General features: G+C 43.6%; 1 protein-coding gene across 2 annotated transcripts in view; it reads right to left on the bottom strand.

Moving 5' to 3' along the window:
- Positions 1-17,932, bottom strand: part of PKN2 (protein kinase N2) — a 54,321-nt gene extending 36,389 nt beyond the window's left edge. The window contains exon 1 of one of the 2 annotated variants that reach the window (XM_072042010.1): positions 17,522-17,932. In XM_072042010.1, coding sequence (XP_071898111.1) covers positions 17,522-17,569 — 48 coding nt within the window. In that variant the 5' untranslated portion in view covers positions 17,570-17,932. Of the gene's footprint in view, positions 1-14,764; positions 14,885-17,521 lie in introns of those variants that run through there. The other variant, XM_027463022.3, reaches the window with a different exon arrangement.
- Between the last annotated feature and the right edge of the window lie 7,406 nt (positions 17,933-25,338).

The following is a 25,338-nucleotide window of genomic DNA, read 5'->3' on the forward strand; positions in this document are numbered from 1 at the left end:
GCGATGTCTGACTAGGCCAAAGCTTACTGACTCGAGAAGTACGCTCCCCAAAAGGTTCGCATGCAGAGCTGGAAGTTGTGCCAGCACCGTGCCAACGGCAATCACAGCAAGCAGCAGAAGAGAGCTTCCTTTCTGTGGCAGGGGAAGGAAACGTTTTAAAAAACATTGCCTTCAGCTGCTTCTCACTGCAGCAGCTCCTGGAGACCTTACACTAAAAGGACCTGCAAGAAGGCTTGCAAAGAAATGACATTAAAAGAACCACCCCCAGTTTCCTTCCTCACGATAGCAAGAACTTGACAAAGGCTCTGGTACAGCACGAACAGTGAGCACCTGAATCTGAAATCTGCAGATGGCCACACTGTCCAAGAAACATGACTGCAAATTCTGCCAACAGGCACGGTACAGATACTCCAGCAGCTTTCCAACTTCTGTCTATAACTTGCAGCTCCCAACAAAGAAGTGCCAGGGAGCCTGGCAGAGTGGAACCGAACCTTACCCTGCCTACTGTCAGATGAAGGGCAGAAATGGCACAAACTTCGGATACAATGAATACAGCCTGCTGTCACAGCTTTCATTACGTGTGTCCAGGAACAAGGTCAGGTTATGAAATTGAGCCTGTAATAACGTCATTCCTCCATTCTGTTATGGGACCTTGCTATCTTAGTTTTAATTTAGCTTCTCATTTTTAGGTGCACGTGAAACACTGATGATATCAGGGGTGCTACTGTAACTGAATCAGCATAACAAGACAAAGAAGCTGAACACATTCAGAGGAAAATTACATTTAGCATACCTAATATGGTTTCAAACAGACCACACACTACTAGAAGCTCTATTAAATGCCAAAAATATAAACTAGTTCTTCCAAGATAAAGGGAAAATGACTTTCTAAACTGTTAATGCCATACTGTATGCTGAAAGTATCTCCAATAATTATTTACCATAGAATTGTGCCCAGGAGACTGAAGTAATTCCCCTGAAATGCAGCCTCACACAGATGCATTCAGTAAAAACATTGAAATAATGATTTTTCATCTAATTCCTGTAACATTATCATAGCATGTATTGATAATTCGATAAATGCACACACTCTGGTTTAAAAGATGAGGAAAAGCAGGTAGATTAAATGACAGTTTGATAAATGAAAGAGAAGCAAGTTCAAACAAGCATATGCATTTTAAGAAGAAAAGAAGTCCCTTCGTCACAGATTCTGAACTACAGCTGGATATTTCACATACTGGACTGGGAAGCAAAAATGGGCTTACATGCATGTCATATCTCCTATGGACAACACATGAATTCCATGCATCTTGCATTTTCCAAATTTAAACTGAAAAATATAATCTTTTTTTCTGACAGAATATGGTAAAAATATATTAATATCTATTTCACAAATAAACTAAAGACTGGTAAGTGGCAGAGAAATCAACATTTCTGTGTGTGTGACAGTGAGGCTACTTTGAAAAGATTTTTCTATTTTAAAACTAATAGTAAAAGTAATCACTGAAAGAAGGTTATTTTTAAAAAAAAAAACACTTTCAGATAAACAGGGAGTCATTGCTTTCTTCACGAGACCATCTGTAATTTCTGTTTTTTATATATATATATATATGTATATAAAATTTTATTTATTTATATATATATATATATATATATATATATATATATATAAAAACACATCTTCATCCTAATGGCCTGGAATTATTTATTGAATATATACTATATGGACTTCTAAAATAAGGTCTGTATTTTAGTATTTTTGCCAGACAAATACAACATACAGGTGTGTATGGCATCTATTTCTTTCAGAAATTAATATGCATTCTGAACAACTGTTAGAGATGAAAAGTTATTTGAGAGAAATTCTTATCACTGGATTTGTCTCAATTTGACATGATTGATTTCCCTATAGTTACATGAAGCTCAGGTTTGGTGCAAGCAGTTATTTTACTGCTCTGAAATGCTTTAAGTTCAAATACAATTCTGAAGTAACAGAACTATTTGATATGAAATTAAGTTAATGCAGATGTTGTACAGAGAATTTGCCTCTAAGTCCATGTAATACAGAAGCTAGTAACCTGTCCACAAAAGATAACCAGTCTCCCCATTCCCCAAATGAGCAATTACTACAGTCAAGTATCTGTTGAAGTAGGTGTTGAAATAAACACCTAAGATAAAGCATTCCTGCTGCTACAGAAAGTTAATAATTGTTTTACTTCACCCCAATATAAATACTCTTATTGATGTTTCAGAGAAAAATATTTATCTAATTTTGTCTAACATTCAAAGCCAAGTAACATTATATATATAGGTCAAGTTGTTAAGAAAAAATAGTAATACTATATCATACAAGCTACAGGATATGATATTTTACTTGGTGGAAGAGATTTTGAAGGGTGAAAAGGTCAGTTAATAGACATGAGTCATAATCATGCCTTATGACTTTGGTAACTCCTCCTCAAATACAATGTACGCTGTACAAAGGTTATACACTTGGGCACGCATCCAAAGCATATACTCACCTTAATGCAAAGTTACCATTGCAACCACCCATTTTCAGTGGCTGGAATGTTAGCATTAAGATAAACATGTAAGCTTAAATTTTTTACTTGTGAGGTTTTAATCACTAAGCAGAAATAACAAAATCGCACAGTATAAAAGCAAAAAAAAAAAAAAAAATCAAAACCCCAGTTATTAGTACTTAATGACAAGCAGGCCTAGTCCCATTTGTAAGGTGGTTTTCTTGTATTATGGTAAAAATGAATTAAATAATTGTAGTTATTATTTAATTAAAACGTATTATTATCTAGCTCAGATAATTCAACACTGACCATTCTGCCCACCCACAAATTACAATATCAACTGTTAACACGTCTTGTAAGTTGCGGTACATAGAAGTGTTCCATGTCCCAACTAAACTGCTGGAGAAGAATGCTATCTGTAATGCCTTACTACAGAAGTCAGTACAATTTAGGACTTCTCTGTATTTTCAGTGCAGGTTAAAAATTTTGTCACTGAAATGATGTAAAAGAAATCCTCAGCTAATAAACAGGAATTTCTCAATAACACATAGAAATGTCAGGACACTGGTAACTGTGATTGGAAAAAAAAAAACAAACACCTTTGTTTCTGGCAATTCCAGCTTCCAGCACTGACAACTGATATGTTAGTCCATTTAACTTCTCTATATTTTAGCAGAGATATTTTTAGCCATTGCAAAACTAATGGAAGAGCTGAGAGCCTACATTCCACTCTAATTGAGCCATCATGTTTAGCGGCCAAGTATTTTGTACATTATAAATGCAGCAATACATATCAGAGATAATACTAACATCTGTTTTAGGAGGCAACAAGCCAGGTGGCTATATAGAAGATTCTAGTGAAGGGACCAGATTTTTTTGCTTTCTAGGATGCTTAGCAGTGCTTTCACCGCAACTTGTGGGTTCCTCAGCTTGGTAGCTGAATCTTTTTTCTGATTTTGAAACAGGAATGGCACGTATACTTTGATTTGTACCAAGAAACCACGCTGTAGGAAACTCAGTCACAGCAGTTTTAGCTATTATCTCTGAAGTAAGTTAAGAGAAAGCTCACAACCTCCACTCCAACCAGCTGAAAGAGCTACTGCTGTTAATCTCCAGCACTAAAAGAAAGATGGAAAAGCCTCCTTTAATCCTTTCCTCATCTTTTCAGGTGGTCAGTGGGAAAACAAACAAACAAAACCCCCAAAACACACAAACCAAAACCCCTCACGTTTCAGGATCAGGATTAAGTATTGTTGCCACACCCAAAATTCCATTTGCAGAGATGCAGGCATCTCATTCCATGCCTTTCCAGTAAGTTTATGGATGAGCCGTGAGTTATTTATAGAAGCATTACTTCACATCCCCATTTGTCTGAGACTTCTACAGAGCATCACTGATGTATGCTGTGATACATTTGAATAGTGTTTTTGCAATCTTCTTCTTTCTCTGACCTTTGAAACATGGTATGAAATTTCTCACTAGCTCCTAATATCCAGTTTGCGTGTAAGAATTCCCTAGGTGTTACAGAAGTCAAGAAGAACCAGAAGCTTCTCATAACCTACAATAAAAGCAAGAAAATTTTCTGACCACTGCTTCATATGCAAAAGCTGTGAGAGGCAGGTGATTTCACTTACCGATTATGTGGACTACACAAAGTCTTAATACATTTACATTTCAAAAACAAATCTGCTTATGGGTTTTGTTTTTAAAGCTTTCTACATTTTCTGTAGTTTTTAGGAGCCCTGATCCCCTACTGACCTACAGCACAGTAATCCAAATCGTCTCTCAAACAATCTGTTCTTCACTTTGCATATACACTTGTGTACGGCTCTTCCATCAACTCATTACCAAGTCCCAGTATCAGCTAAAATGAAAACGGGAAGTAGCAGTTTCCAAATAACCAATGCACCAAGGAGACCTCTAACATAACAGTTATAAAACAGCATAAAACAACATGTATATGCATGCCCTTAAAAGTGAATCTTCCTGGGTATGCTATAAAATTGAGTTAAAGTAACGATGCCCCCCCCCCAAAAAAAATAATCACCTTACAACTACATTAAGCTTGAGAAATTATATATTGTCTTTACACCGTCTAGTATTCAGAAAGCCCACAATGAGGTATACTTGCTAGTGACTTCAATGCACTTCCTTTTTCAGACTGGACGCTAACATGCATACATTTTTGTGTGCTTTCCAGCATCAATCATGTTCAAGAATCCATTCATATGATATTTAACTTCTTTTCACCCTAAATTCACCTCTTTTTAAATATTAAAGACTCATCCTATTTTACAGGGCATATATACACAGTAGTTTTCACACTTCTTTTTTTGTTTTAATGTTCTAGGCATATTTCTTGCCAATATTCCGGTCTAACAAATTTTGACATGCTCATAACTTTTTAAGAATTTCCACATCATTCCAGTTCAGAAGCATTTTAGTTATCATCCCAAGAAAACCTTCAGTTAAAAATCCAAACTGTAGTATGTAAATTTTGTTGAACAGTAGGGGAACATTATGCTTATTAACAACCAGGAGCTATGAAGACTAGATTTGACATTCAGCAAAACCTTCAAGAAGTCCTTCAAGCTAAAGGAAGAAATCTATTTATGGTTGAAGTTTAACCTGCTGCATTCCCCCGAGTCTGTATTTCCCTATAATGAACTATCTAATTTGAAGCATGCCTTCGTTAGCAGACAGAAATATACAAACTAACTTATGACTGAAACACCATCAGGAAGATGACTTCTACTCCATCAGAGCAGCATATTCTGACTCAACACATGGTTTCAGGAGGCTGCATCTCTCAGCTGTATTTGAAAAAAGGGGGAGCACGGGCATGCACCGAGGCTCTCTCAAGGATTCTAATAAAGATGTCAAGACATTAAGACATGTGAGAAAAATAAAGATTAGTCCCAATAGTAATAAAAAAAAAAGATAGAAATAAACACTGGTCTCAATCTGTCTATACCATCATCTGAAATAACATATGCTATTTAGCTCATGCTGTCACCCTCTCAACCGTACATTTTTCTGACCTCTCTGAACACTATTGGTTTCTTTTTCACACCCTTCCCACTGCTTTACCTAGACAGGATGCAATAAACAGATGTTAAATAAATATTCTGGGGTACAGCCAGTGCTTTAGTGCACAGGTTCTCCCCATTTCCTTAATGTGCCAGAACCACACCAGCCCACTCTTTCTTCTGCCAGCCATAAGGGAGGAAGGGCAACTGTCCCCAGTGTATCAGTACATGCCACTGATAGGCTTCTTGCTGCTCTACTTCAGCTTTGTAGGAACCTCCAGTACACATACTTGACTATGTACTAAGTTTCAAGTATATTCATTGCAATAAAGAAACACTTAAATACTTTGAGACAGTAGACAGCTTAATTTATAACAATGGAAAAACTCATAAAAGTAATTAGAACATCTGATGTTTTCAACATATATGGTTAGCAAAGCGCAAGACAGAAATTAGAGACTGAAATCTGCATATAATACTATGTGCTAGATGCCAGTAGTTCAGTTTAAAGTGTGCTTATTTGAACAACTGCACAAACTTTAAACTGACAGTAAATTAATTCAAGTAAACTCAACAGACAGGAAGGCAGAAATGAAAAGGCTGAAGAATTGAAAATCTTACTTTCAAGTCCATAGGCAGTATTATCTACTATAGAAAGGAAAGAGTTGCAAAAATGGGAGGCCACTTATAGCACTTGCATCCCCCTTGTCTTTCTTTCATACCCAAGGTCATCTGGTTCAAGACTCAAATTGGAGTTAAAGAAACCAATTCCCATGCGTGTAGCAGCTGCTGCCCTGCCTGTGTCACTGAGTTACTCCCATCAAGAAGAAACACTTCAGAAAGAACACTTTAATATTAGTGCTGGCTGCTAGCCTGCAAAACAGAAGATGGTACTGAATGCTACTTTACAGCAGACCCACATTCTTTTTCCTTCTGCACTTTAACAAATATTGTTTAAAAATCCTTAGAAGTTTAAGTAGTTTAATCAAAGTTTGAGAATACATTCCCTCTTTTGTACAGGATTCCAGTATAGGTGAACATCAGTTTTGAAGGAATCTAGGTTAACTATCAAATTTGTTGTAACATACGGTAAAATACAGGAACAAAGACAGAGTTCAGCAAAGGAGTTTGCCCCCCAAAACAAAAATAAGCTTTTGTTGAATGGCACACACTTTCTCACAGATGCTCATTTTATATGAAACCTACACATACAATTTGAAAAGGAAAAAATTCAGATTTAGATATTAGTTTGTGAAATGGCTTATGTATTGTGGGGTCATATTTGAACTAACTTGATAAAGACAAAGAGTTAGAACTGATGATATTTTTCTCCCAACTCATAAATACATAGTTTGACTCTGGCTAACTGGTATAAGTTAGGAAGTAGAGAACAAAAATAAAGAAAAACAACAACTATACTAACATTGCATTATTTTGAAAATTAAAATGGTCCTTTAACAAAGTTTCATGTTTCCATCTCTTCAAGAGAAGAGAGACTTAAGACACAAATGATAGCAACTTAAAGAAAATCATTAAATAATGGGTTAAGTTTCAAGAACAAAATTTAAATCATCTTCCTGAGGTTCTCTAATTATACAGATATTTGAATTTGCAAATGATAACTTTCAACATCTAGTCATTCTCAGCCTAAAACACCAGCTTCATATGAGCTTATTTATAAGCAATAAACAAAGTCAAATATTGAAGAAAACATGCTTCCATTAAAGGAGATTGCCGAGTCCTAAATGGGCAGCAGTTCAAGAATGCTACACTAGTAGTCAGGCATGTACGATTTACAGTACTTTTACTTTTCTACTGCTGTCACTAAGTTTAGAACATGCCCTACAAAAAGGCCTTCCTGATCTTAAAGTGCTCTCCAGATCTGTAGTACACTTATTTTTGGTATTTTCAATACAGGCCTTTGAGACCTTGCCTTCAGCCTGACCGTCTTCCATAACCTTTCGCTAGGAGCTAGTGTACCGTGTTCTCCCCCCACGCCATCACGCCCAGGCAGTTACTCATGCACTCCGAGCTGTCAGTAGGATACCTCATCACTAATGCAGAGAGCAATGATGTACTTTTGTCTTTTGTGTTTAAAAAAAGCTGACAGTTCTTTGTCATCATTTCTCTTGTAAGTGTAGCCCACGAAATTGAAGAATTAGGGAAGAAATAATCCTGTCATGTCACATGCAGGCTTATCTATGCAGGGAACATTATCCTACAATGCATTCTACTTCATTGTTTTGCAAAGTTCTACCACAAAAATAAACATATAAAGTTGAAAAGCAATGGATGGCTTTACACACAGTGCTTGTTAAGAAAAAGCCAGGCCACAAAGTCATCCTGCATGTCTTTTAAGTTCTCAAGACAAATTTGAGAGGCTTCTGGATTTGTGTTACTTAAGAATCCAAGTGATAATATGCAGCACAATGATGAAAGAGCAATTTCAATCACACATCTAATAATCTGATGCGAACATGTTGAGTCATAAATCTACCATAACAGGGGCTATGTTTTTCTTACAGGGAAAGAGAAATAAGAAAAGTGGGCAGGAGAACAGAACTAAGCAAGTTTTCTTCTGTTTTATTTTTGGACTGGCAGAAAGTTTCTTGCCCATGTTACACAAATAAGCCAGTTGCTAGCAGAGCACTCCAGAAGATTTTGAAAAACCAAAATCTTTCCTTGTTTATTCCGAAGATAGTGCTTACCCCAACAGCACAACTCACAAAAATCATGTCCTAAATTCTAATGGCACTTCTGAGTTATGACAAAAAAAAAAAAAAAGCAAACTGTTTGCCAATGTGTACAAGGAAGAGGAGAAAACTGATAATTTTACAAATGAATTTGACACTGTAAGAACTTGGAAAACATTTATTTTGCTACCTCAAATTTGTTATTTCTGTACCATATATTCAGGCCTTCCCCCTTCCCAAATTTGGCTACACCTCTCATGCACAGCATTGATCTTATAACACAGGATTTCAAAGTCCTCTAAGTGCTGCTTTAATTGATGCTCATATGACCATTCAGAGGTATTGTTATTGCAATCATTTTTTTTTTCTTACTAAATATTCAAATCCCTCACAGCTATTGAGCTATTTAACAACAAATGTATCCATACCTAACTGTAACACATGCTTCACTTTCTTTATGGATAAGTAATGTTATTTATTTGCACAGTAACTTTTCTTCACTCCAAAATTTGATCCCAACTGTTTTAATTGTATACCTGCTTTTTGTTTCACTTAGTTACAGAAATAACAAAAAGACTGATGATTTTTCAAAACTACTCTTTGCCCCAGGCACATAAAAGCTTTAACATGAACTACTGAAGGCCAATAAATAAAGTCATGGTAATATCCTCACATGCACCTAGCGTACTGCTACAAAACCTTAACACTGTTCTCAACCTTTGACATCAAGCTAGATGAAACTACATCTTCCATCCACGCATGATGCACAAATCAATGCTATTTTCAAGGCTCTCTCAGACAAAGAAGTTCTTACACTCCCATGCAGCATACCATGAGACCTTCTGCCTGAAGAATGCGAAGCTAGAAAAGAATTGCCACTGACAGGGCACGGATGTTCATTATCTGCCTATCCATCTCCAGCAGAATTGGACTGTCTTCATAGTGCCTAGCAAAAGCCACATAAACAGAGTAAATCTGTCTGCATCAAGCCTGTAACCTGATAAACATTTTACTGCATAAACCAGCATTGCTGGGAAAAAAACAGAAAAAAAGAAAAACACACCAAAAAAACACACAACAGAAACCCAACCCTGAAGAACCAGCAGTCCTAACCTTTCCTAGAGGCTTGTCCCTACCCCAGACTACTCCGTGACGCATGCCAGTGCAAACCTTTATAGGGCCACATCGTGAACTGGACTGTGAAACTTATCTAGCTGAAAACTCATTTAGGAAAAACAAAACCAAACCACCAAGTGAACATCAAATCAAAACTAGCAACAAAATCTGTTCGCTCTATAGCTGTTTGTGCAAATGCAAAGCAACACAGCATGGCACAGAACCGCTTTTAGCAGCGGCACCAGCTGACAAAGTCTGACACGTTCTCTGAACAGTCTCAAGTCTGCCTGGGCAAAACTTCCAGTTATAGCAGACAGTGAGGACAATGAACCAACTAGAACTTTTCCATCCTAAATTTATCACAGATTTGCCTTGTGTCTTAGCAATCTACAACAATAAAACAAACTGAATCAACCTTTTTATAGTTTTCAAATATACATATCTTTGAGTTCCTAAGTTCAAAAGCAAACTACAGTGCCAGTGACACGTTAAACCATATCATTAATATTATTTCTTGCTTAATAAAGTTGTTTGTGCTTAGAACCTCAAAACAGAAACAAACACATAACCTTTTTTCTGCTTCCTTCAGCCATCAACTCCCAGTTTCTCCTCAAATTACGAGAATATATAAATACATATTTTAAAAAAATGTACATATATAAGTATATTGTACACTATGGGGATCTTTACATGCTCTGAGTATTAATTTTTAAAATACATCAATAAAACTCTTACATTCTGAGACCTGAACAACATTTTCCATGTTTAACGCCCAGCACTAATTCAGAAAACTATTCCTGCTGTCTAGTGGATTTATAATCCACATAAGAAGTTCTCCTTTCTGACCTGATCTGCTTTTAAGTACTCCTGTCACGTTAACAGCCTCACATCATCCTTGAGATTTATCCTGGAACTCAGTGGAAAGCTGTTCCCTGGTTCCTCTCAACATAAATAAAAAAACAGCCGTTGGTTCTGTTAATTTCATTATCAGGTTCTTCTGTTCAACACAGTTTAAATATCTATGATTCCTTGTACCATGTTGTAGGACTGCAGCCATTTGAAAATCCTCAGCAGAAACACCAGTACTCTGCATACATGAAACAGATAGGCCTTCTATTCAAGCTCTCTGATCTGTATTTATGTAGAGAATGAATGAGGAATTCTCCGTCATTTAAAAACTAACACGTCTCCAATGGTGTAGGAAGGCTTACAGAAACCCACAAGAATTGGAGGCAGAAAAAGCTAGCTAATTTACCCATGGTTGCATTTCTTTTCTTTTAAAGAAGAAAAACAACACAGCCCAGTTTTCTGGATTTACTTAACAGGCCAGAGCACACACTCCCTGGGTCCTGCCACATATTGGCCTTTCTTTATAGCAAAACCCAAACAAACAACCCCCCCTCCACAAAAATAACAAAAACACCCTGAACAGGAAAAGATTGGCATGTATTAATCTTCCATTGCCCAGCCCTTCCCCCAGTCAATTCTTATTTGGTACCTTCGGGTTATTTCTCCTTCTGATCAGGCTGCACTACCATTCTCTATCACCCACAACACACACCCCTCAGTCCTTGGAAGAGCTTTCCAGTCCAATGCCTATGAAGCCACTTCCCTCCAACGCTCCTTCAAGCAATCCCTTGCTACAACACATCCCCAAATGAACAGCTGAGACGCTGATGCTCAGGCACTACCACCTATATCAGTGCTTTCTCTTCCTCCCTGAATTTACATCACCCATTTTTTGCACGTTTGCTTGTGTAAGCTCTTTGAGGACAGACTCTTACTGGCTGTGTGTTAAGTAAAGCCTAGATCCTGACCCAGAATGAGCTCCCAGACACCACAGTAACACAAACAACCATCTATAATGGTGTAACAAAGGCCTTTAGTATAGACACAGTCATCCTAGCAGAACTACGCTTATGGTAATCTTCCTGTTTTCTCCCTGGTTGCCCAGCGGAAGTAAACAGTACACTGACAAGAAGAGCACAGTTTGCCATCACGGTGCACCCACGTCAGAAGCACTCTGTGCACCACTGCAGCAGCGCTCAGGAACAATGACCGAGGCAGCCATGACTTTCACACCCAGCACAGGAACCTGCATCTGTAGCTAGCATCAACAAAAATAGAAGTTGTGGCCACATGCTTAAACGCAATCAAACTACCACTACTTCAGGGTCCAACAAGTGAGCCACAGCAAGTGATCACCCTCCCCCTCTGTGAAGGTAAGTGCCTATCTGGAGCAGCTCGCTTACTGCCTCTTCTGTTACCAACAGCACCGCTCCCAGTGGAGCTGATCCACGTAGGGGAACCAAACTCTGCAGCTGCATGCTGTCCTCTTCAGATTAGTGTCTGCTCACCACAGAGCTCAGCCATATCCCCCATGCCAGCTGCCAGAAGTTGGGCTGGCAAAGTCAAGGGATGCCACAAAACTGCATTGGTCTGACACAGTCACTGGATTCCTGAAGGTTCTGGAAAGCATCCCAAAAAGCACCACGAGAAAACCCACAGAGCAGAACGTCGTTTCATAGGATGCATGCCGAGACTGCCATGCAAATAATTCAAATCACTGGTGAGCTGTCAAACATAGCAAGCAACAAGGAACTGCAAAATGGCAGTAACAAAAGATGGCAGTCTTCTGTCAGTGTGACATAATTATATTGCTGTGCTCCAAATAAACAAACTAATCAGATATAGCATTACTGTAAGGACATGCCCAATGCATTTTGGCTAACGGTGCTATTAGTTCCTGTTTTCATGTAGTACTTCTGAATTGTATCTCAAGGCAGCAGAAGTTTTGGACCTTACAACATAAATCTCATTTCTGTTGTGGGGGGAAAGGTAACAAAAAAAAACCATACCACTAGCAAAAAAGTTATTTTCCTTATGGTAGGAACTGCAGACTCAGTTTTCAAAAAACAAAACAGCAACAACAACAAAAAACAGAATACAAAAATACAAACCAACACACCAATAATTAAAGCTTGCTTCAAAATGCCATATAAATGCCTTGCCTGTGCTACACAGAAACTATTTCATGAGAGAAAAGAAACTCCAGCTCAGTCTGTTCCTGAACTCATTTGCTTACTAGATCCACGAAGGGAGAATATTATACATACATTTTAAAACCAAAAAACCTACCACCAATTTGTAACAGTTGTACAAGTGATCCTGGAAAAAGCAAAAAATCAAAAGCAGGCAGAGCCCCTTGTGCTGCATACAAACCACCATAAGGCTTTACTCCTCTGAATCTAAGCAGAGGCCATGTAATGTCTGAGCCTCTAATTCAGCAAAGCACTGAGACACTGAAGGAAGAGATTCCTAATCCCATTATTAAGCCCTTAAACCACCGTTCCCCAATGTAAAGGACATGTTTATCTAGTTATTCTGCTACAGATTTTAGGTTATGTTATAATGAATGACCATTCAGCGTGTAAAACTTTTCCAGCAGAGCTATTAAGCATACTGTAACTAAATCTACTTTTCTACTACCCGTCACTAATGATTTATTTTCAGTTAAAATAACAGATCAGGGTCCTAGAAAGACATCTGCTCTGACAAAGAAAATTAAGTCAAACGTATACAAGTCCACATCATACATAAACCTGTAACATTAACAGGCAGACCGACAGGATTCAGATGTGGAAGGATAAAAAAAGACAACACAAAACAAAAACCAAACCAAAAGCCCTACCCATGCACCTACCTAAAGGTATTTTAAGGACTGTTTATGTTCCATTGAGGACAGGATGTATATTTTACTAATACAGATTTTGAATACAGTACTGTTTAAAGAGTAATATATATCCACAAATGGAAAAAAACTGAAGTGCTTCCCTAAATCCACTAGTTCTGGAAGCATTTGTAGGGAGCTGAGAAGTTCAAGCAGCTGTACACACATTTTCATGTCTAAACTGCAATAGAACGGTTTAGGATATTTTCACCTGAATGTGACATTTTCTTGTTCTGAAGAAACAAGATAATTCAAAATTACCTGAGGCTAATCTGTCCTAGCTGAACAGTATTTGAAGGTAGTCTTACTGCTGAATATCCATCCTAATTATAATGTCTGTTCAAAACAAATTAATTAGGTTACTTGTACCTTTTTAAAATGTCCTTAGGCACTTGACCACAGCTAATAATAAATACCCAGTACATTTTTATCTCTAAAAAAGCAAGCATCATTATCTCTATTCCAAAGATGGGGAAATTGAGACATGAGCAGGCAAAGTCATCTGCCTAATGTCACCTAGCAGAGACTAGAGCAGCCAGGAAGGAAATGCAGGTCTTCAGAGTTACAACTCGTAGTTTAGTCCTACGCGGCGAGGTACAAGTCCCTCATTTTGTGCACATTTATATGTAAAACGTGGCTGTGTACTCTGAAGCTCAACTGTCCAATTTATTTCAAATAGGCTAACAAAATATCAAGTATTTTTCAAACATGTTCATTTTATGGATATTCTTGTAACGGATATGAAATGGAAAAATAAAAGCAAACAGTCAAAACTATACAGAAGGTGCCATCCAAGTAAGCGTAAACTTCACTTTACCTTTGTTTCAGTCATGGTATTGTTCATCACTCCTTTAGACACAAAATAAGTTAGCAATGGCCTTTGAACACGACTGTTGTGACATAGTTCAAAGAGCTCTGGCTACGGCATCATCATGGATTAGATGAGTAGGGCTTCCATTAAAACAAAATATCAGCGAGGAAAAAATAAAATCCCTTTATTCTGACTAGTCCAGAAATAAAGACATTTTTGCAAACATATTGTATCTTTAGATATACCTATTTTTGACTGAGTTTTAAAAACTCTTTCAAATTTTACACTTCAATTGGAAGCAAGTGAGGCTGTTACATTCGTATTTGCTATATGGTATAGCCCAAGTTCTCTATTTAATCAAGTATTTCATTTTAGTTACAAAATCACATACTTAAAAAAAAAAAGACACAGGAATTGTTTTGGAAACGTAATTTTGAATTAATGAAAAAAAATTCTTATATCCTGTAACATCAACAGTAAAAGTCTGAAAATGAAAACCTTTACATTTCTGTCCTGAAAAGTAGCATTAGAGAACACCTAGAAGCACAGTCACAAACAATAGATGCATTTGAATAGCTTAGTAACTTCTGTTACCCAGGCCATATCAACCCGACAGCTGACAGCTATCACCACTTAAGAAAAAGCACGTATCTTTGGAAATGGAAAACCGATTTTGAAAAAAAATGAAGGCATTTTTCATTTAAAACTGTAAAAATTTTATGTCATATCTGCCTTAAGGACCTACGGCATTGTTAGTTGAAATTGTATTTTATGAGGAAACAGAGTTACCACTTCCGCTAGAAAGCAAAGAGTTAAAGGCTACGTAATTAACCTGCAAGCAAGCATTTGAGAGGCCAGTTTACCTGCTGGACAAAGTTCTAAAAGGATGCAAGCTCAGAGAAGGACAGCAGAGTTTTGGAAGAGAAGACAACATCATCAATACAGGTTCTTACCCAAGCTCCTTCCCCCTCCTACAAAAGAACCTGTACTGGAGATAAAAAGGAAGTAAAAAGGTAAGGTGCCTTTATGTAAGCTCTCAGTCTTTGGTAATCAGGTAATTTTGCTGATGAAGCTACTAAACAAAACCATCTAAAAGGGTGTTTGTTTACTGCCAAGTTTATTTTGCACTACGTGTTTGGTAATTACTGAGGAAAAAGTGTTACATTTTGTGCCTTGAACAAACTTATGTCAAAACTTGCTTAGAAACAGGAGATAGTTCCTACTGTCTGTGAAATGTTTAAGTGAGATATAGAAGAATGGAAAAAATGCCTTGCAGAAATAGCAGGACAGAAATGCTTTGTGGACATTTGCCAGCAGAGGTTTTTAAGAAACTGTTCCATCAGATACGGAGTATTTATATACATTTATATATATAAACCTGTCATTGTGAGGAGAAGTGCAATCTATCTATTTAAGGCCCATTTAATTAAATGGAGTTTGCATTGAAACAAGTGCATATACCACATTTTTTCTTCTCAGTGGGTAGCTATTTTGCCCTTCTGTTTTCTGTATTTCCCCCAAACCCACTTCTCATCCTGTCAGTAGTTGTTGTGGAAGTTTACCAATCTTCATACCAGGGAGTCCAGCTGATTCACAAGAACCAAAACACGTCTATTAACTTCATCTCACAGAAACTACTTGCATCACACTGGAGCTTTCAGGGCTATCATAACCAAATACATATGAAATACATGGTGTCAATAAGCAACATGCCACGTTTATCACTGACTGATACTCACTTTTGATTCAAAGTCGGGATCAAGCCCGGGATTAACACTGTTTTTAGCTTGTTCTCAGTAGGTCTTCAGAGTATTATCGAAACATCTAAACCACACATGGTTCATGATCTAGATCAACCCACTTACATGAGGCTTTCAACTTGTACTGTAGCTATGCATTTTATAACTTCCTCCCCTTTCCACATAAGATTGCGGTCGATGTGCAAGTAAAAGCCTATTTTAAATAAGAACACTATTTAAGTTAGCATCCTTTAGTTTGAGGAAGTTTTCTCCTGAAAAAAAAAAAAAACTTTAGTAAAATGGCGTATTTCATGCTGCACTATGGTTCTCCTTACTTTGGTAACATGCCACTGAAGCAACTTTTATACATAGGTATATGAAGAGTAATATGTTTTGAAAAATTAAAAAGGAAAATGATATCACAATTTTTGCTAGTATTTGCCACTGAAATCAAAACAATACCTTTAAAACATTTCATCCTGATACGGAACTTCCTCTAAAAAAAATACCGGAACATAACAGTTTACAAACTTAAGGCCCACTGGTGTTTCCATGTTAATTTCATGACCTTTCTGTTTTGCTCAAAGACTACAAGTACTGATACAAAAGTTGCACCTTATCTTGTGTTACACTTGGTAACCAAAGGATCTGATCTACTCTCTTTTATTTTTTAAATATGCATCATGAGTCAATCTTCAAAAAAAAAAAAAAAAGATAAAAAGTTAACCTCCAAACCCCCTAAACGAAAAAACACAGCTAATTTCTGTTTAGATAACCCTACTCCTCTTCAGTGCTACTTACAGAACTTCTGCTTCCACTTAGCTCACCTGTAACACTACCATAGTTACTTATTCACGCAGCTTACCACTTCAAACAGGTTTACCAGCTTATATATCATCGTATCAAGTTTGTATTAACATACTGATTCTTCCTAGACACTTACAAGCCACTGATTAAAGTTTAGCGTTTTAGATGGATTCTTAGCCTTCAGCCATCTCATGTGCTCCAATCTGAAGAAGTGCTACACCTCTATTGTGCCTTCTCTTCCTTTGTTACTTGAGCGCTGACATTTAAAACTACAGGAAAATTTGACGGTGTTTATGAAATAAATTCCTCCTTTTTTAAGCACGCTGTTCTAATTTCGATTTGAATGCTAAATTCAATGCTTTCCATTTATGGACTTGTTAGTTTGGCTAATTGTCCAAGGAATAAATTCAGAAAGGCATTCTTTGCCCGATTAACCATAAACTCGCACAGATGAAAAAAAAAAAAAAAAAAAAAAGAACAAAACGAAACAAAAAAACAAACGGAAAAGGAGCTTTCTTTCAGACGAGGAAGCGGAAGAGCTGGCAGGTTGAGCTGACATTTACAGATAAGGGCACAGCAGCGGAGCTCCCGGGTGGTATCCGAGCCCGCAGCTGACAGGCAGGGCAGCGCGACCACGCAGCCCCCGGGTCCCCTGGCCTTCATTTATACACCCCCCCCAGCAGCGACAAACCCCTCGCCTTGTGCCGGACGCCGCCGGCGGGCCCGTTTTCTCCTGCTGCCGGGCGCTGAGCTCGAGGCCTGCACAGCGGCGGCGGGGCCGCGGTCTCGGAGCTGCCCGGCGGGAGGCGGCCCCCTGCGGCCGGGGGGCGCTGCGGGCCGGGCCGTGCCGTGCCGAGCCGTGCCGGAGGGCCGGAGCAGCGGCAGGCAGACAAAAGCGGGTCGCGGCCGGCAGCGGGGTGGGGCCGTGACCGGGCGGCGGCGCCTCCGCTCCCAGGGGAGAGCGGCGGGAAGAGGCCCGGGGTGGGCGCGGGCTGCCCCCGCCTCCTTCCCTTCCCCTCCTTCCCCTCGGCCGGCTCTGCCTCCCCCCTGCCCCCCCAACCCCGGCGGCTTTACCTGGAGCTCGGTGAAGAGGATCTCCCTCTCGGCCGCGTTGGACGCCATCGCGCTGGGGTTTGAAGTCCGCACCTGGCCGCTGCCGCTGCCGGCGGGGAGGGGAGCGAGGGAGGCGGGCCCGGGGCCGGCGCTACGGGCGCATCGGGGGCGGGGGGAGCGCCCCGCGCTCAGGCAGCCAGACGGGGGGGCGCGGGAGGGGCCGCTGCCGCCCCCTCAGCGCTCATGGGGGGCGCGCCGAGGCGCTGCGCTGCCCGCCGGGCCGCCCTGCGCTCCCCCGCCCTGCCGCGGCGCTCGGCCCTGGCGGCGCTCGGCCGCGGCTGCTGCTGGCGCTGGGGCTGCTGCCGGGACCGCTGCGGCTGCTGCTGCTGCTCCTGCGGCCGCCGCCGATGTCGCACCATTTGGCTGTCACCCTGTCGCAAAAGCGCCGCTGCTTTGCGGCTCCCGGAGCACGTGATGGCGGGGAGGGCAGGGCAGGGGGGCGGAAAGGGCTCTCTGCGGGGAGCTGGGGGCGCGCGCAGCCCCCCCCCTGCGGGATGAGTGGCGCGAGCGGGCGGCGGCCGTCGAGGGGGGCGCGTCTCAGCCCCCTGCCCTCGGTCCCTTCAGCGCTCTCGGCGCCCGAAGCCCCCTGACCCCCTCAGTGCTCTGAGCCCCCTCGGCTCCTCAGCTCCCCCCGGCGCTCTCAGCGCCCCCAGCCCCCTCATCACTCTGAGCCCCCTTGCGCCCTCGGCTACCTCGGCTCCCCAGCCCTCTCACGCTCTGAGCCCCCTCGTCTCCCCAGAACCCCTCGGCCCCTCAGCACGCTCAGATCCCCTTGGCCCCCGAGCCCCCTCAGCGCCCTTGCCCCCTTGGCTCCTGAGCCCCCTCAGTGCCCTCAGCCCTCTTGGCTCCTCAGCTCCCTCAGCGCTGTGAGCCCGCTTGCACCCTCGGCTCCCTCACCACTTCAGCCCCCTCAGCTCCTGAGCCTACTCAGATCTCTGAGCCTGCTCGCGCCCTGAGCCCCCTCGGTCCCCTCACGCCTTCGGCGCCCCCAGCCCCCTCGGAACCCCTCACGCCCTTGACGCCCTCAGTGCTCCCAGACCCTCTCATCCTCAGCCCCCTTGGCTCCTTAGCTCCCTCGGCGCTGTGAGGCCGCTCGTGCCCTCAGCCCACTCGTGGCCTCGTCTCCTCAGCCCCCTCAGCGCTCTGAGCCCCGTTGGCTCCTCAGCCCCCTCGCCACCTCAGTGCGCTCAGATCCCCTCAGCCCCCTTGGCGCTGTGAGGCCGCTTGCGCCCTCAGCCCACTTGTGCCCTCAGCTCCTCAGCCCTCACACTCTGAGCCCCCTCGGCCCCTCAGAACCCCTCGGCCCCTCAGCGCTCTCAGATCCCCCTGAGACCCCTCAGTGCCCTCAGCCCCCTTGGCTCCTGAGCCCCCTTGGCGCTGTGAGCATGCTTGCTCCCTCGGCCGCCTCACCGCTTCAGCCCCCTCAGCTCCTCAGCCTACTCAGCGCTCTGAGCCCCCTCAGAACCCCTCTTGCCCTCAGCCCCCTCATCGCTCTGAGCCCCATCGGCACTGTGAGGCCACTTGCGCCCTCAACCCGCTCGTGCCCTCGGCCCCCCAGAACCCCTTGGCTCCTCAGAACCCCTCGGCCCCTCAGCGCGCTCAGATCCCCTTGGCCTCCGAGCCCCCTCGGCTCCTGAGTCCCGTTGGCCCCCTCAGCGCCCTTGCCCCCTTGGCTCCTGAGCCCCCTCAGTGCCCTCAGCCCTCTTGGCTCCTCAGCTCCCTCAGCGCTGTGAGCCTGCTTGCACCCTCAGCTCCCTCACCACTTCAGCCCCCTCAGCCTACTCAGATCTCTGAGCCTGCTCGAGCCCCGAGCCCCCTCACGCCCTCGGCGCCCCCAGCCCCCTCGGAATCCCTCACGCCCTTGACGCCCTCAGTGCTCCCAGACCCTCTCATCCTCAGCCCCCTTGGGTCCTTAGCTCCCTCGGCGCTGTGAGGCCACTCGTGCCCTCAGCCCACTCGTGGCCTCGTCTCCTCAGCCCCCTCAGCACTCTGAGCCCCGTTGGCTCCTCAGCCCCCTTGCCACCTCAGTGCGCTCAGATCCCCTCAGCCCCCTTGGCGCTGTGAGGCCGCTTGCGCCCTCAGCCCACTTGTGCCCTCAGCTCCCTTGGCTCCTCAGCCCTCACACTCTGAGCCCCCTCGGCCCCTCAGAACCCCTCGGCCCCTCAGCGCTCTCAGATTCTTTCGGCTCCTGAGCCCCCTCAGTGCCCTCAGCCCCCTTGGCGCTGTGAGCACGCTTGCTCCCTTGGCCGCCTCACCGCTTCAGCCCCCTCGGCTCCTCAGCCTACTCAGCGCTCTGAGCCCCCTCAGAACCCTTCTTGCCCTCAGCCCCCTCATCGCTCTGAGCCCCCTCGGCACTGTGAGGCCACTCGCACCCTCAACCCGCTTGTGCCCTCGGCCCCCCAGCGCGCTCAGATCCCCTTGGCCTTCGAGCCCCCTTGGCTCCTGAGTCCCGTTGGCCCCCTCAGCGCCCTTGTCCCCTTGGCTCCTTAGCCCCCTCAGTGCCCTCAGCCCTCCTGGCTCCTCAGCTCCCTCAGCACTGTGAGCCTGCTTGCACCCTCAGCTCCCTCACCACTTCAGCCCCCTCAGCTCCTGAGCCTACTCAGATCTCTGAGCCTGCTCGAGCCCTGAGCCCCCTCATGCCCTAGGCACCCCCAGCCCCCTCGGAATCCCTCACGCCCTTGACGCCCTCAGTGCTCCCAGACCCTCTCGCCCTCAGCCCCCTCGGGTCCTTAACTCCCTTGGCGCTGTGAGGCCGCTTGTGCCCTCGGCTCCTCAGCCCCCTCAGCGCTCTGAGCCCCCTTGGCTCCTCAGCCCCCTCGCCACCTCAGTGCACTCAGATCCCCTCAGCCCCCTCGGCACTGCGAGGCCGCTTGCGTCCTCAGCCCACTTGTGCCCTCAGCTCCCTCGGCTCCTCAGCCCTCTCACACTCTGAGCCCCCTCGGCCCCTCAGCGCGCTCAGATCCCCTCAGCTCCTGAGCCCCCTCAGTGCCCTCAGCCCCCTTGGCGCTGTGAGCCCGCTTGCTCCCTCGGCCATCTCACTGCTTCAGCCCCCTCGGCTCCTCAGCCTACTCAGCGCTCTGAGCCCCCTCAGAACCCCTTGCACCCTCAGCCCCCTCTTGCCCTCAGCCCCCTCACCGCTCTGAGCCCCCTTGGCGCTGTGAGGCTGCTTGCGCCCTCAGCTCCTCAGAACCCCTCGGCCCCTCAGAACCCCTCGGCCCCTCAGCGCGCTCAGATCCCCTCGGCCCCCGAGCCCCGTTGGCGCCCTCAGCGCCCTTGCCCCCTCGGCTTCTGAGCCCCCTCAGTGTCCTCAGCCTTCTCGGCTCCTCAGCTCCCTCAGCGCTGTGAGCCCGCTTGCACCCTCGGCTCCCTCGGCCACCTCACCGCTTCCGCCCCCTCAGCTCCTCAGCCTACTCAGATCTCTGAGCCCGCTCATGTCCTGAGCCCCCTCTGCCCCCTCGCACCCTTGACGCCTCCAGCCCCCTCTGAACCCCTCACGCCCTTGGCGCCCTCAGCGCTCCCAGCCCCCTCAGCGCTCTGAGCCCCCTCAGCCCCCTTGGCTCCTTAGCTCCCTCCGCGCTGTGAGGCCGCTTGCGCCCTCAGCTCCTCAGCCCTCTCACACTCTGAGCTTCCTTGGCTCCTCAACCTACTCTGCGCTCTAAGCTTGCTCACGCCCTCAGCCCGCTCAGCCCCTCAGAACCCCTCAGCTCCTCAGCGCGCTCAGATCCCCTCGGCGCCCTTGCCCCCTGGCTCCTGAGCCCCCTCGGCCCCTCAGCCCATCAGCACCCTCAGTGCCTCAGCCCTCCAGACCCCCAGCTCCTCAGCCCCCTCAGCTCCCGCCCCGTTTGCGAAGCTCGGTGTCCCGCCGTTTCCCCTATACTGTGGGGATTCCTCTGGGGTGTGCGTGTGGCAGACCCCCCGGGTCGGCGGGAGCCTCCTCCAGCCGCTTGTAGCCTAGGCAGCTAGCTCGGGAAGGACGGGGCTCGCTCGCCTCAGGCGCCGCGAGTAGGGGCAGCCCCCTGCCGCCCCCGGGAGCTGCAGCGGTGGCCCAGGAGGTCAAGGTGAGTGAGGGGCTGGCAGGGCGGTGCTCGGTAGTCGAATGGGCCGAGCTGCCCTGGGGGTGCTTGGGGGGCCGGGGCGTCTCAGAGCTTCAAAGTGAGCGCCTGTGAGGAAATGGTCTCTCTCCCCCCACCCCCGGCGGCGTGTGGCCCTAGTATTTACTCGTAGTTTCCTGCCTGTGTGTTTTTTCACCTGCCCTTAAGAACACTGCTGCCTGGTCTGTACACACCCGCACGTTCCCATTCCACCGTAATTTCTGATGTCGCATTAGGCTAATTGAGCTCATTCAGGACGCTACGTGAAAGCAATTAAAACTGTTTTTGTCTGTGCAGTTCCTGCCAGGCTCACACAAGCTGGGACATTTTTGCTAGGTACATCTTCCTGCAAGCATTGATATTTGCTCTATTTGTTGTAGTGCATCTCTGCATTGCTGTGGTCTAACCATAGCCTCTGTGCTCTAGAACTGCTGGTTAAATTTTGGAGTTTATTTTTTCTTTTTTTTTTTTTGAAAAAAGCAAAGAAATTAACATTTTAAATGTTCTTAGACTTCCATCGTTGAACACCAAACAAACCCAACAACCTGCAGTACTGTCTGTCTATTGTGTGTTACAAGAGAAGCTTATGGACATATTCACGGAGTTAATTTCACATAAAAGAGATGTTAAGATAGCTGTACAATGACAATGCACATCTTTACACAAATGAGATTTTTTCCACTGACTTATGCATACAAAACTATGTTGATATGGTTCATAAGCTTGCACATATGCAAATTTGCATATAGGCTTAGTTTGCTTGAAGCCAGCGGCTTTAATTTCTGTTTTGAGTGGCCAGACAATTATAGGCTAAGAAGAAAAGGGGAAGGAAGGAGGAAAACTTTACCTGCCATTTGTCTAACAGTCACTGTTTTACAAAGAATATTGAAAGTTCATAAATCACGGGTAACAGTTTTAAGGCAAGGTTTTAGTTATCGTTTGCTGTCACACTGGTACGTGAGAGCAACCAGTGAGGAAAGCACACTAGATATCATAGATGAAGGTGCACCATCCCAGGCTAAATTGTAGATGATATCCGGAATTGCCTTAGCAGCTGGATAAAATTGTTGAGGTGTACACCTTCTGTGGTGAATAGAAGTGCTTCAGGTGTGCTTTGGGCTCCTCAGTGATTTTTATTTAATGTGCTATTTTAAAGTACTGAAAGAATTCTATCTTGGAAGGTCATGGGGGGGGGTCTCTTTTCTGAGTCTGTGGGCATCATGTAAACATCTTTATGTAATCGAAAGCCCCAAGGTACATAACTCATTTCTTGGGTATAAAGAAGAGTTTCAGAAATTGTTCACATAACTCAGTTGTGAAAAAGTGGGGGAATCGTACTTATATTGCCTTCACCAGACATTCTGGCTCAATTTTTACTGTGGACAGAGTTTCAGATTATCCAGTAAAATCTATGCTAGCACAGTTTTGCTGTAATTTATATGAAGTGGTCTTAGTTTAGCAGACAGAAGTCAAGAGGCGTAAATTGGCTTTACTTGTGGAGCATGATGCACATTGGGGCACATTGTTGGACAAGGTGGGGGAGGCAAGACAAGATATTTATACAATAATTTATCATTTTGAACATACTGGAGTGATGCTAAATTGTATTTAAGTTAACTTGAACCATTTTTGAGAACAGATGTTTAAAGGGTATATAGAAGTAATCAGAAATGACCAAACTATGTGATTTAATGACAAACTATGTGATTTAATGACACTTGTCATCATGTACATGTTCCGTTGCTGCAGCTTGTCTACTAGAATGCTCCTATTGCAGAGGAGGAGTTCATGTGCTGGTGTGTATGATTTACAAGTTGTGGTCAGAGGCAAACACAGATAGTGCCCTAAAGAAAACTTGTAGCTGTATAAGCAGGTGTCCACAGAGTTAGCGAAGCTCTGAGATTCAGTGTAAAACAGGCAGCTGATTTAGTTCATGCTCAGTTTAGTCTGCCAATTGGGTGTAGACTAGAAATACTGTTATCCCTGCCAAGACAGGGACTATAAGCTTTCTCATTTTCCTGAAGTGCTAGATTCTTTGTTAGAAGTGTGTTGGTACAGGAATCAAAAGAGGAACCAGTTCGAAAGAGCAACATTATCTGTTCTAAATACCTGATAATTAAATCATTCTTCTTACAGATTTTGGAAAGCACAAGGCAATGCTGAACAACTGTAGCTCTACGTTTAAGTACTATGACGGTGAAATACTGAGCAAACGAGAACATTCCAAGTGAGTCCCAAAATAGAAGGTAGTTAAGTATGTAAGTCCATGAATTTAGCATTATATGGAATCCTGAGTTCAGCCCTTGCCTTAAAATATCTGAATACTTTTTCTTCAGCCCTTATTCTGTTAGTTCATCCCCTGTACTCAGTTAACATGCCAAAAAAGCAAAATAAATAAGAGGGATGTCAGTACCATTAGCTAAGTTGCCTTTAATTATTTATTTTCTTGAGGTTGTATTATTAAGGCCTTTGTCCCAAAGAGATGGAAAAGTACTGTGACTTCTGGTGTTCTAGTTTGACAAAGCATGCCTTATGAATCTTTGTGAATATTATGGAACTAATTAGTAACATATCGAAGATACTGTAAGCAAAATCGAGGGTATTTTTTGGATTAGGTTTAGCTAGTCCTATACATTATCTAAGGAAGAGTGTGACTTCAGTGAGTGATGCATACAGAAATTAGGATGGAAGGTTTGTGAAGAACAGCCAACAGGTATAATAATGATGTTATGTTTACTGCCATCAAGACTCTACCAGGAAAGAAGTAAGTTTTCATTTAACCTTCTGGTTAATCTGTCTTGTTTAAATTAGTGTTGTAATCTGTCTTGTTTAAATTAGTGTTGTATTCTAGAGGGACAGCCATGCATAGATGTGTTTGGGTTGGCATTAAATGAAATTCTTGGAAGGAAGAAATTACATAGCATTCCACCTGCACTGTATTAGTGAGTGAGGGCACAGCACTTGTAGTGCAGCCCACTAATTTTTAGGCACAGAATAAGATCTAAAAATAAATGAGCTTTTTGATGGGGGAGGGACTGGGGGACAAGATTATTTAATTTTTAAGTAATATTGATACCTGTTAAAGAAAATCATTTTCCTTTGTTCACTGGTAAAGTGGGAATGCTAAAATTCACAGTACAAGTCTACTTTAGGATAACATTTTCTCTTTAGTTCTTTTGCTTAAAAATAAAGAGTCATATGTAAAATGTGATCCTGATGTTAGTTTAAAAAAAAAAAAAAGCTTTTCAATAGTGTTAGCATGTGTTCTCCCTGACTTGTAGACATGGTAGCATTACTTTTGTATTCCCATAGTTGGCCTTCTAGATTGGCTCCTGTGAAGTTCTGGAGCTGTCAGGCATAGGAAAAATTAGATGGGAGAATGTATACAACTTTGCCTTTTTTTTTTTTTTTTTTTTAAATAATAGCCTGGCAGCCTGGAGATGTTTAAAGAATAGTATATTAATGAGGAATAGCTTTTTACCTTCCTGTCTTGCTTCTCAGATCACTGTGGGGATAGGAGAATGCTTTGCTTCAAAGAGCTTCCAATGATAATAATCCCCGCATTAAATTTAGAGTGACATGTGTCTAGGTTAGATTAAAATTTGTGATAAAAAATAATTTAATATCATCATATTTTTTAGACCAGAGCTGGCTGGTGTTTAGTAATGAAAATGCCAAACGGTGAAG

The sequence above is a fragment of the Anas platyrhynchos genome, chromosome 8 (assembly GCF_047663525.1).
Source record: "Anas platyrhynchos isolate ZD024472 breed Pekin duck chromosome 8, IASCAAS_PekinDuck_T2T, whole genome shotgun sequence".
In the NCBI taxonomy this organism is placed as follows: Eukaryota; Metazoa; Chordata; class Aves; order Anseriformes; family Anatidae; genus Anas; species Anas platyrhynchos.